The sequence below is a fragment of the Schistocerca gregaria genome, chromosome 8, assembly GCF_023897955.1.
Source record: "Schistocerca gregaria isolate iqSchGreg1 chromosome 8, iqSchGreg1.2, whole genome shotgun sequence".
NCBI lineage: Eukaryota > Metazoa > Arthropoda > Insecta > Orthoptera > Acrididae > Schistocerca > Schistocerca gregaria.
The window spans coordinates 474,353,653-474,367,268 of NC_064927.1; the positions used below are offsets into that span (position 1 = coordinate 474,353,653).

The 13,616-nt window shown below is 42.3% G+C and overlaps 1 protein-coding gene across 2 annotated transcripts in view; it reads right to left on the reverse strand.

Annotated features, from left to right (window-relative positions):
• Positions 1 to 13,616, reverse strand: part of LOC126284404 (2-oxoglutarate dehydrogenase complex component E1-like) — a 175,082-nt gene that overhangs the window by 92,125 nt on the left and 69,341 nt on the right. For both annotated transcript variants that reach the window (XM_049983309.1, XM_049983310.1), the window contains exons 5-6: positions 10,826 to 11,081; positions 3,175 to 3,409 (exon numbers count right to left, since the gene is read on the reverse strand). In XM_049983309.1, coding sequence (XP_049839266.1) covers positions 3,175 to 3,409; positions 10,826 to 11,081 — 491 coding nt within the window. The remainder of the gene's footprint in view (positions 1 to 3,174; positions 3,410 to 10,825; positions 11,082 to 13,616) is intronic.

The following is a 13,616-nucleotide window of genomic DNA, read 5'->3' on the forward strand; positions in this document are numbered from 1 at the left end:
CATGAAATGAAGAAATCTGAGGAGCACCTGAAATCCGTCCCTTGGTACAACATCCTTGATGAAAGTAGGGCCCTAAGAATGCAACTGAAGATCACCCGCAGACATACCTTTTGTACAAATGACACCCCAAGCCGATATCAGGGCTATCAATTTTTACAGTTCCTCAAGCCATACTGTCCAATCATTGTTTGTAGTACTTTTTGAGCATTTATTATGTGTCTTTGTTAACAAGACATAGCACTATGCCAACAACAAGACAGAAAACAGTGATGACAGAGTTGTCTACTTCTTGTGAAGCATAACCAGTGGGGCCTCTCTCATCTTTATAAAATCCACAGTCAATCTCCTTCCACAAGATGAAAAATTGATGATCTCCCACTCGGTTCCATCCCTAGTCACCAAATTTGTAAAGGAATTCAACTGGGTATGCTGTGATGGTTGAGGTGAGGATCATCTAAATCCTCCTCCATTAATCCTTCCCGATTCACAATGTCTTCATCTTCAACCTCACTTGCATCTGGTATGAAATCCTTATCTTAACCAGTGAAGACAATTTACAATTCAGTGTCAAAATTCTTTAAGAAATGCGCGACATGCTTGAAAATCTGTTCAAAGTATTTTATCTGAATGTCATGAAGTAAACTGTGGCAGATTGGAAAACACACATGCCGAGATGCACCAATGAGCAGCAACAGATCTGCATGATAGCTGATAGTTGTCATTTCACATTTACATATTTTCAGAAGAGAAATTACATTTGTGTCTTCCACAGTTCTAGGTACATCAAATGAAATGTCCAAGAAAATATAAATATTTTGTAAATTGCAATACATCATTATACAGAGGAGATAAAATTAGGGAAAGCCATAGAATTTTGTGAATGAAGTAAAAAAAACCTGGATGTGACATTGAAGAAGAAAGTATGACAGGGATCACTGTGACCCCTTCCACAATTCTAGTGTTAAGCTTTCTAGTCATATAGTTAAGATCTTCCCCATCTTATGTTGGTACAATCTGGTCATTTGGAAAACATAAGCTAAATAACTTGCTGACCTCTAACATAACTCTCATAACGTGGCATTTTATAAGCCAAGCTTCCCTGTAATGAAAAGCATGCACTCTGCTGCAGTTTTGTTGAGTTTTAATGAAATCATTTAATGTAATCTTTAACAGCCCCAGCGACATTTATTGTGTCAGAAACAACACAAGCATAACATTTTACATGGGAATTTTAGGATGGAAACATACAGAAAAATTAGGGTTGGCAACTAAGTGGGAGATGAATAATGAGTGATGCACAGACACACTTATTTCTCATTTAATTACACTGGCTTTCAAACTAATTTGAAATTTCTGTCATAATTTCCCCACCCCTCCCACTCCCAACTGACCACATCACTCCATATGTGCCTGCGCACAAACAAGTATACATTCGTGCACGTGTACACAGCGTCCCAGAAGTGTTGAAGTGAACTTTGAGGGATTTTACAGGGTGTCTTGAGCAACAAATTAAGGATGGGAAGCCATGCCTGGAAAAGTCATCCAATAGAGAGTCTCAGTTATAGGCACCGATGCCTGCCGCTAGGCCTCCCTTTGGCAGCAAATGTGAATTTTCGCTGACGGACTGTAGGCAGAACATCTCAAAATGTTTGTTATTCAGTGCTCGCAACTGAATGCAATGATTGCCAGTGGAGAAATCGGCCTTGTCTCTGATGAATGAAATGCTCTGTTGCCTTTGTGGATGATGGTTTCGTACACAACTTTCCATGTTCACTTTATTTTTCTACTGTATTCCAAAAAACACTGAAGATTTAGAGGGTTCCAGGAGCAAAATAAACTGTGGATCGAAACCTGTGTCCGAAACTGTCATCAACTGGGGTAACAATCATTGCATATAGGGGACAAGGCCTTTCTAAGCAGCAGCTAGCTCCATCATGGCAATCAGTTGCAATCACTGAACAACCACAATCCGAGACATCTGCCTAAGATACATCAGCATACAAATTAAGGATGGGAAGCCATGCCTGGAAAAGTCATCCAACAACGCTGAATGGGTGGCACAATGGCAGAAACTGGAGCCTATAACTTTGACGCACTATAGCATCGTTGGATGACATTTCCACAGCTGGGTTCCTGTCTGATTTGTTCCTCAAAATACTCTCTCCAACCCTCTGAAGCTTGTCGAAGTATTTCTGGAGCACCCTGTAAAACTAAAATAACTAATGCTTTTTTCTTGAGATATGAATAGCACTCTTCTCACTTCCCAGAATATTAATGTATACAACAGTCTACAGTCTCAGTATGGCAACACAATGTCAGAGGAATCTTTTTGATTAGCTGCCTCATCTTCCTCTTTATTTTCTACAAATCTAGAAGGTCCTGGGTGAAGTATAAACAATGGGAGAACTAAAGATAACCATCACTATAAATTGTTGATGTGTTGAGTGGAAGACTGACAGTTAAACAAGGTCAAGGTTATCCAAAAACTTAGAGTTTGAGTGCCCCCCCCCCCCTCCCCTGTGGGCGCACATGTCACACGCACGCACGCACGCACGCACGCACGCACCCACCCACACACACACACACACACACACACACACACACACACACACACACCAACACACACACACACACACAAGAGGGAGTGACGGAGGGGTGGGGGGGTGGGGGGGGGGGGGGGTGAGAGCAGAGAGAGAGAGAGAGAGAGAGAGAGAGAGAGAGAGAGAGAGAGAGAGAGAGAGAGAGTCCTACTGCAAGTGAGACTCCAGCACTGGGACAACACAATAGGAAAACACATCTATTGTAGTGTCTGCCTCCACGCTGCATGGTCACTGGCAGCAGACTAGCTTGGAGGGGCCCAGGTTCGATTTCCGGCCTGGTCGAGATCTTCTCCAATGTGTTGTATAGTCTACCTCTTAATTCAGCCCCATCGATATGCAAGTCATGAAGTGGTATCAGCTAAAAAGACTTGCACCTGGCGACTGGTCTACCTGACAGGAGGCCCTAGCCACATGAACATTTCATTTCATCTACTTTATGGTATATTAATTTGAACTGCTTGTATAAACACAGCAACACCTGATTTACACCACAATTGGTGGACAAAAGTCTGGCTAGCCCTACTTTAAAATACATTACCCAATTCCAAGAAAATATGAAATAATAATTACTTACCTCATCTTCAGATTCCAGAGCAGCAAACTGGGTAAAAATATGTTCCAGTGGCTTCCGACAAACATTGGCCAAAACATTCAGGCGACCTCTGTGAGACATGCCCATTACAACAGATTCTATACCAAACTCTGTTGAGTGATCAATAATCTGCTTCATGGCTGGTACCAAGATTTCACAACCCTCCAAACCAAATCGTTTTTCACTTGACCATTTTCTTGCCAGAAATGCTTCAAGTCTGAGATAAAAACATAAAATGGCAATGATTTAATTTCCTCCAAATAATTCTTTTAAAAACAAAATTATCACTTACAGATTATATTTGAAAACACAGCTCATATAAATGAAATCCTGGGTAGGTCACAGAACTGGAAATACGAGGTTTGCAGGAAAGTTATTGCAACTTTTTTTGCCTCGTTAATTATTGAGTGGATTACAAACTGGTATTTGTTGCACGGAAGCTATGCAGGCATAGCTATGTATTCACAATAGATGGATCTGTGATTGCTGGCAGTAGCACAAAGTGCACAGCAAAATCCATTGTAGGACGTGTGTCATGCGAAATGGAAGTAACCTGCCTTGAGCAGTGTGCATAGAGCAAGATAGCCATTTGCTGATGAAGAAATGTTAGAGAATGTCACAGTGACTAGGTGGAAGGCCCTTGGGAATAATGTCTTTCCATACCATACAGTGATATGGTGGGTACAAAAAGTTTCAGTAAGGATGTGTGGTAATCACTGAACAGCAATAGTTGGGATGACTGAAGTGATACATGCTATCATAGAGCAGCTGCTGGAGGAAGACAAATGATGGATTCCAATGGCATTAGAGAGGGCAAGTGGTATCGAGAAAGCCACCATCTACGGGATATTGTGGACAGAGCTTCAACTGTGCAAAATTACATTGTGGTGGGTATGAACTGACATAAGTCCAATAGTGAATGCAATACACAATATGCTCCAACCACCTCGCAAGCTGGCAACTGGATGGTGACCATTCCTTGTCATTAATAATAGCCATCGATGAATGTTGGGGCAGGTCATACGAGCCAGAACTCAAATATCAGTCCACAGAGTGACAACATGTTGGATCATCAAGATGACAGTTTTGTCAGAATCCTTGCCATGTGAAATTGAAGGTGATCGCAACATTTGATGCCAGGAGAGTCATTGTGTGTCACTTTGTTCCACATGGCAGAACAGAGAGTGCAAAGTACTACAGGAACTTTGTGGTATAACAGGTATGATGAGGCATTCAGGAGAAACATCCAGATCTTATGGACAGTGCAGTAACACCGCATCACAATGCAAAACCACAGAAAGCAGAGTGTGTGCAGCGTCAACTGTGATGCTGTCGATGGGAAGAATTGGAACACCTGTCATACTTTCCTGACCTTTCACCTTGTGACTTATCTTAAATGACTGATATATGAACCATTACCTGTCAGGCGGACTGCAACATGAGAGGACACTGAAAATACTGTAGGACAATATATGACCCAATTCAACATGCTGCAGAAATGTAGACACAGATGGTATTCAGCACCTCACCCTTATTGGCAGCATGTGGTGGACGTTGCAGGACACTACTTTTATGACCTTTAAATCCAGTCAACTGAATGTGTGCTGTGCTATAATCATTTTGTACCATGAAACCTGTACACTACTGTAATACATATATGTGGCACAACATTTACATATTCTTCACTTTCCACACATTAAGTTCCCACCTAAGCCTTTCATCTGTCCGTCAAATTTTCCAACCACGATTGTATCTGCAAAAATGTCAACCCTCGTATTTTACTACTCTGGATATGAAATCAGGCTAGCATCAGATTCTTATTGTGCCCCAAAACAGACCGAAAACTGCTTTCTTTAGTAGGCCTTTTGGCTTAAAGAATGTGCATGCTACATTTCAGCAGTTTGAAGATTTGTTAACAGGATTGAAACTAACTATGTGTTTGGTTTATTTATACAATATTATTGACTCTCATATACAATCTAAGAACATGCTGAACATGCTGAACAGCTAAGAAGTGTGTTGTTACAATTACAAGGGGCGCATTTGAGTCTGAAGTTGGAAAAATGTTCTTTTGCTCAATCAAAGATCAGTACCTAGGTCATGTTATTAGCTCAGCTGCAGTGAAACCAGATGATGTGTTGGCAGAAGTGCCAACACCATGTTACTAGAGGAGGCCGAAATGCGCCCGTTTGAGCTCATGCAGGCTGGCGTGAGGAGGGGAGAACTATACTGACGTGAGGTCTGGAGCATGACAAGGAATTAGAATTCAGAAAGTGTACGTAATTAGTTTGATACTTAACTTTAATCCCTTAATGATGAATGTCACTCTTGACGGTACATGATTCACAATATTACAAGTTCAGAATACATTCTTGAAGAATATGGCGCCTTGCTAGATCGTAGCAAATAACCTAGCTGAAGGCTATGCTAAACTGTCGTCTCGGCAAATGTGAACATATGTAGACAGTGAACCATTGCTAGCAAAGTTGGCTGTACAACTGGGATGAGTGCTAGGGAATATCTCTAGACTAGACCTGCCGTGTGGCGGCGCTCAGTCTTCAATTCACTGATAGTGGCGACACGCGGGTCCAACGTATACTAATGGACCACGACCGATTTAAAGACCTAGCAAGTGTGGTGTCTGGTGGTGACACCACACCAGACCTGTCACTTAAAGTGGTAGACAATTTTTCTGCACTAACCTGAAGGAATTGCAGAGCTTTCTTCGTAGATTGTAAATTATTAATTACTATTGCTCTGTCGAGGATTACACTACAGTGTCTAAACCTCTCACTAAATTTGGGGGGGGGGGGGGGAGGAGGGGGGAAGAGGAAAAGCAGAATATCTTTAATATACTACAGAGTATGAGATAGCTACATGGTAGATTAAAGAGGTTTCCACAAGTTCTCCCCTGCTAGTATACCCAGATTTTGAAAAGCCATACATATTATCTTGTGATAATCCAACTTTGCTGTGGGATGTATTCTAAGTCAGGAACAGGGTACAGAAGAGAAACACACTGGTTACACATCTCACCAACTTAATACAGCAGACATTAATTACAGCACAATGGAGGTGGAATTATTAGCCCTCGTGTTTGGGATTAATTATTTCAAAGCAATTGGTATTCAGGAAAATAAGTTGCTACAGACCGTGCATCCCTTCTGTGGCTGTTAAATCTGAAGAGCCCAAACAGATATTTGATGCGATAGATGTGTGAGTTTGATTATCATATGCATCATAACACAAATGCGTTAAGCCAAAAGGTCCTTATGATGCAAGCAGATGAGATGCTTATTGCAGGAGCTGCAAGAAGCTCAATAGCAGGTTGCAGACTGCCGGCAATATGATACTCTCCTGGATTTCAAAGAGTACTTCAGGACAATATTATGGAAATGGAAGAGAATGTAGATGAAGATGAAATGGGAGATACGATACTGCGTGAAGAGTTTGACAGAGCACTGAAAGACCTGAGTCGAAACAAGGCCCCCAGAGTCAACAACATTCCATTGGAACTACTGACGGCCTTGGGAGAGGATATAAAATGTAGACTGGCAATGGCAAGGAAAGTGTTTCTGAAGAAGAGAAATTTGTTAACATCGAGTATAGATTTAAGTGTCAGGAAGTCATTTCTGAAAGCATTTGTATGGAGTGTAGCCATGTATGGAAGTGAAACATGGACGATAAATAGTTTGGACAAGAAGAGAATAGAAGCTTTCGAAATGTGGTGCTACAGAAGAATGGTGAAGATTAGATGGGTAGATCACATAACTAATGAGGAAGTATTGAATAGGATTGGGGAGAAGAGAAGTTTGTGGCACAACTTGACCAGAAGAAGGGATCAGTTGGTAGCACATGTTCTGAGGCATCAAGGGATCACCAATTTAGTATTGGAGGGCAGCATGGAGGGTGAAAACCGTAGAGGGAGACCAAGAGATGAATACACTAAGCAGATTCAGAAGGATGCAGGTTGCAGTAGGTACTGGGAGATGAAGAAGCTTGCACACGATAGAGTAGCATGGAGAGCTGCAACAAACCAGTCTCAGGACTGAAGACAACAACGACAACAACAACCAACTGTCTCCACATTCTCCATCCCACAGTTTCCATCCCTCTGTGCTATCGTCTCCTCCCAATTCACATTCCCTCACCATCACTGCATGCTGCTCTGTGCCAATGCATCCACCAGTCTTTACCCCTTTTTGCACTCTTTGCCCCCCCCCATCCCATCTCCCCCCCCCCCCCCCATGCACCTCCCCCCCCCCCCTCACCTCCCAGTCTCCCAGCACTACATCTGGCAGCCTTATCCTGCCACCATCTAGTAGCTGCACTCTGCCAAGCAATGCTGACTCCTCCCCCTCCCCCCCCCCCCCCATTCTGTTATCCCTCCCCTTTTTCTGACCCACTCTGAATTGCTGCTTCCATTTAATGTGACACAGTTGCATTCTGGTTGGAGCAGTCAATGACTGCATTCGTGTACATGAGCTGTATTTGCTTGTGTGAATGTGTATGTTTTGTTGCTTCTTGCAGAAGATTTCAACTGAAAGCTCATGTGTAATAGTCTTTTAGTTGTGCCTGGTCACTATTCAACATGTCATGTTTACAGTGAGTAGCACTCTACCCTTTTTACAATACTGTTGATATTCCAGCCTGGACATATTATTACTTAAGTTTTAAATTCATTTTTGTCCCTGCCAGACCCCCTTCGAAATGCATCACCATGGTAACTGGATGGTGCCATTAATGTCACTGATACTCATCCATCACAATCAAAATCAATCAATCTGTTTATAGCCCATAAGGCGCGACAAATTAATTAGGTTGTGCTGTTACTCATGTTAATGGAAGGAATTACCAGAGCTATACTAACCAAATGCCGCCTAGCTCTGCTTCTCCTCTCCTACTTTGCTTTTGGTATAGTTATTGTGAGTGAAGCTGTGACTACAGGCTTAGAGAAACTTCAACTTTGTTAGTAGTACACATTCTTTAAAAAATTGAAAAATAATAATTACCTATCAAGCACAGTTTTGCTTGTGACCTCTTGCAAAAAGAGGTAACTGGAATTAAAAGCTTGTGTGTACAGTGAAATTAACAGATCTTGCATCTGCAGATCATGGTCTAGCGGCTAGCATACCTGCCTTGGATCATGGGGTCTCAGGTTCGATTCCCGACCAGGTTGGGGATTTTTCTTTGCCCGGGGCCTGGGCGTTTGTGTTATCATCATCTGTGACCATGGCTAATTTGGATTGTGTAAAAATTGGACTGTAGAAAAACTGGGACTTTGTATAGATGCTGATAACCATGCAGATGAGCACCCCACAAACCAAACACCATCATCCAACAGATCTTGCATACTTGAGCATCATATGAATAGATATTACTGAGATTCCATAACCTCGATGGTATTTTGCACTTCCTCTAAAGGTACAACATGACAGATTGTACAAAAACTTTTTAAGTTATGTTCTTCTGTTGTAAATATACTGTTGTCAAAATTGAATGATGTGTGTCAGTCTTCTTCTGTTCTTACTTACACAATAGTTAACTTTCACCAGTGCTTTACTTGAACTCCAACTGGCCAGTACTTGTGAATAAAAACCACCTGAAAAGGACACGTAACATCACACTTAGACATAAGATTAAATTGTCTATTTGTTTATTAATGTTTATTGTGTACAATATGAATGTTTCCTGATAAATTTGGTAATTGAGTGGTATGTCTGCAGACAAAAACTTCTATTTCCTTCTCTGTTTAGCGATTGTAGACTACCAAGTGCCAATTACAATGTGAGAATTCCCCTACTCACTAGTAAATACAGCACTACAATGCTGCCCAGGTAGCCTAGGACATTATTCTAGAGTTTACTGTGAGAGCTTTTGAGATTGTATGTTTTCTATAGAAAGTGTTGCGAGTGATAACTGAAGATGACATTCATTTCATGTCTGTCACTTGGTTTGAGGTTTTGTGTTATACAATTTAACTATGTATTTTGAGAGCCTTGGCTAAAAATTGTCATGGAACACTGGTACAGCAACAGGAGAGAAGATATTTTAATTTCAAGGGATAATCTACAGCCACAGCTGGGAGCAAAACTAAAAATCTATTGGATCAGTACTGTTAGAAGTAGCCAGTATAATATGTAAGTTTATTAACTGTAATTTAAAAGTCAAAAACTGAAATGTTAATTGCTGATGAAATAATGTCATTTCTAAAATAAACTCTCTCACTATATGGTGCACCCCCCATAGCTTTAAGTCCTCTATTAGGGCAACCCACCTTTCTGAGCAAGTGTCTGGTGTTCTTTTGCAGACACTGTGAGCCACCAGACCTGTGAAATTAATGACTGTACAGGCATCCACCCATTTGGAGGGGTTGGTAGCTATTTATTACTGACATTGAATTGTAAATTCTTTTCCTTCTATCATGTTAGAAGTTGTGTCTATTTACGGGTCGGTGTCACTCAAGAGGACGCAAGCAGAGCACAGATTCCAGTCTTAACTCTCTCTCTGCCTTTAGACTCTGTCGTGACAACATGCAACATTCTTGTGCTCCTAAAATTCTGCTAAAACCCAAGCTGATGGTAGTCTGTTCACCTTCTTCAAGCACATCCTTCGTACCCAAGTACTGAATTATAGCGAGCTTTTACCTAAATCATTGCCTATCATTCAATGATAGGCACAGAAGGAGGTAAATTTTTATGCCACAAAAGTCTTTGCTCACTTACCAAACAGCATCAAAAGTCTGACAGATAGTCAACCAACATTTAAAAATAAATTAAAAGAATTTCTAGATGACAACTCCTCCTACTCATTGGCTAAATTTTTAGATATAAATTAAGGGAGGGAAAAAAAACTAACTTAAGCATTAGTGTCATGCAATATTTTGTGTAATGTAATATCTTGTACAGACATCTTTCTTTAACCTGACACGTTCCACATCATTACGAAGTGTCGTATTCTTGATCTATGGAACAAGTATTAATCTAATCTAATCTAATCATAAAAGCTACCCTCCTTAGATGCCAACTCCTCAGTCCTACCTTTGGTCTCTGTAGTACATCACGCAAGAAAAATGTCAGTTTATGTGAAACCCTGTTGATAAATTTGGAGCATCTGTTTTCGGAGAAGACTGAGCAACCATTTTGCTGCAACCATCAGATATCTTGTGTAGGGCTAAAGAGAATAATATAGGAGACCTTAAGGAACATACAGATGTATATAAATGGCCTTTTCCCTTGCTCAGTATGAAAATGGGATACAAAAGGAAATCTGTAATACTCATACAATTCAGTCATGTATTGTCCAATGGCCTGCAGAGAATGCATGTAAATATGGATAGACAGGTATTATCCCTGATACATCATGTGGGATTGAACTACCAATGAGCTCTCAACTCATGTGAACCAACACGACTAAACACTGTCCCATTTCAGATCTTGCAGCAGCAGCTGCTGCAGCCACTGTTGCTCCTCCTGCTCCTTCTTCTTTCTGTTGCTATATTATTCACTTCTTCAGTTATGAGTGACCTTTCCATTGCACAACATTTCAGTTTTAATATGCGAATTGGCAGTTTGTACATAAAAGTTTCAATTTCCATAACAAAGATAAAAAAAATTGTAAACTGATCACTAACCCAGTTGCTCGTGTCAGTCTTGCAAGTATAAGCCTCTTTTCATCATTTGTTATTTCCATCACTCCAGGTGTTTCCAATTTTTGACGTATCCAGTTGCACTGCTCCAAGGAATTTATGAACATGAATTCCACACCTATGTGGTGGCAGTAAGTGTTTTCAAGTCTCCTCAGAATTTCCCGCAAAGGAAGAGCTTTCTCCTTGCCACCTATGAATGTAGTTGCTGGCAACTTGAAAATGCGGTCCATGTCAGTCTCCTCTGCACAAAATCAGTCTCTTTGATGATTGGTGTTACAAAGAAACAAATTCAGTGTTATCTTGAGACTACACATAAATTTAATATTCACAGTGTTCATTATCACATATTTAATGTTCACCACTTTCAACCTAACCATAACGTTCATTAAAAACAAAGATTCCAAATCATACCAAGCGGGAAAGCGCCGGTAGATAGGCACAATGAATAACACTGTGCCTATCTACCGGCGCTTTCCCACTTGGTAAGTCTTGGAATCTTTGTTTTTAATATATTTTTCCCATGTGGAAGTTTATTTCTATTTTATTTACATAACCATAACATTTCATGGTTCTCATACAACTTTTTTTTATCTGTTTTACACTTATCACAAGATGTAGCAACTGTTATTTCATGGTTAAAAAAGTCTAATTAGACAACTAAATATAATGTTTCTTGTATGTACTGAAAAGGGTATTTTGAAGAAGACCTGTACCATATCCAACAGCAAGATAAAGTCTGAAACTTATAACATGTGTTTGCAAACCCAAGCCATGACAGTTCCATATTGACCTTCATGCTACATTTCTCAGCTACTTTCACACAATATTAAAAGCAACTGAACACCAATCATTCTATCAAGATTTTATAATAGTACTGCACAAGTATGTATTTAAATTATCTAGCTATTGAGAAAATTGCTACAGGCAAGACATGTAGTGATGGAAGGAAATGATGTACGGAGGAGTCATTCTTAATTGATGGCTCAAATGGCTCTGAGCACTATGTGACTTTAACATCAGAGGTCATCAGTCGCCTAGAACTTAGAACTAATTAAACCTAACCAACCTAAGGACATCACACACATCTATGCCCGAGGCAGGATTCGAACCTGCGAGCGCATCCGTCGTTCGGCTCCAGACTGCAGAGCCTAGAACCGCACGGCCACTCCAGCCAGCATTTCTTAATTGACCCTTGTAAATGCTTTCCTTCATTGACACCACATAGAGATTAAGCAGTTCTTTCTTTCTTGGCAAAACAACACATTACAATACAAAAATTTCAAAATAAAAAAAAAAGTACAGCTGAAACCAACTGGTAATGTAAATCAGCTGCAGATTACTACGATTTAAACATTGTAGGTCAATATTATCCCATATATCCCAAACACAAGGAGAGAGAGAGAGAGAGAGGGGCGGCAGCAGGAGAGAGAGAGGGAGAGAGAAAGAGAAGAGAGAGGGAGAGAGAGAAAGAGGGAGAGAGAGAAAGAGAGAGAGGGAAAGAGAGAGAGAGAGAGAGAGAGAGAGAGAGAGAGAGAGAGGGGGGGGAGGGAGTGAGGGAGAAAGAGAGAGAGAAAGAGAGAGAGGGAGAAAGAGAGAGAAAGAGAGTTGGTGCAGCAGAGAGGGTGCAGGACAGAGGGTGCAGGACAGAGGGTGCAGGACAGAGGGTACAGGACAGAGGGTACAGGACAGAGGGGGCAAGAGAGAGGGGGCACGAGAGAGGGGGCAGGAGAGAGGGGGCAGGAGAGAGGGGGCAGGAGAGAGGGGGCAGGAGAGAGGGGGCAGGAGAGAGGGGGCAGGAGAGAGGGGGCAGGAGAGAGTGGGCAGAAGAGAGGGGGCAGGAGAGAGAGGGCAGGAGAGAGGGGGCAGGAGAGAGGGGGAAGAGAGAGGGGGCAGGAGAGAGGGGGCAGGAGAGAGGGGGCAGGAGAGAGGGGGCAGGAGAGAGGGTGGCAGGAGAGAGGGGGGCACGAGAGAGGGGGGCATGAGAGAGGGGGGCACGAGAGAGGGGGGCAGGTGAGAGGGGGCAGGAGTGAGAGAGAGGGGGGCAGGAGTGAGAGAGAGAGGGCGGCAGGAGTGAGAGGAGGGGCAGGAGTGAGAGAGGGGGGCAGGTGTGAGAGGGGGGCAAGAGAGAGAGGGGGGGCAGGAGAGACAGAGGGGGCAGAAGAGAGAGATGGGGCAGAAGAGAGAGATGGGGGGCAGGAGTGAGAGGGGGGGGGGACAGGAGAGACAGAGGGGGCAGAAGAGAGAGATGTGGCAGAAGAGAGTGATGGGGGGCAGAAGAGGGAGAGGGGGGAGCAGATGTGAGAAAGGGGGTGCAGGAGAGAGAGAGGGGGAGGCAGGAAAGGGGAATGGGGGAGGGAGAGAGAGATAGAGATAGAGAGAGAGAGAGAGAGAGAGAGAGAGAGAGAAAGATTTAAATTGAGGTAATTATTACACTTTTCAACCACAATTTCATGTACTACATATGGGTTTCCCATGGGCTACAGCAAATTAAGACTGTTTTCATAAGGCATCAATTGCTTTCAACATTAATTAGTGGTAAATACACTCCTGGAAATGGAAAAAAGAACACATTGACACCGGTGTGTCAGACCCACCATAATTGCTCCAGACACTGCGAGAGGGCTGTACAAGCAATGATCACACGCACGGCACAGCGGACACACCAGGAACCGCGGTGTTGGCCGTCGAACGGCACTAGCTGCGGAGCATTTGTGCACCGCCGCCGTCAGTGTCAGTCAGTTTGCCGTGGCATACAGAGCTCCATCGCAGTCTTTAA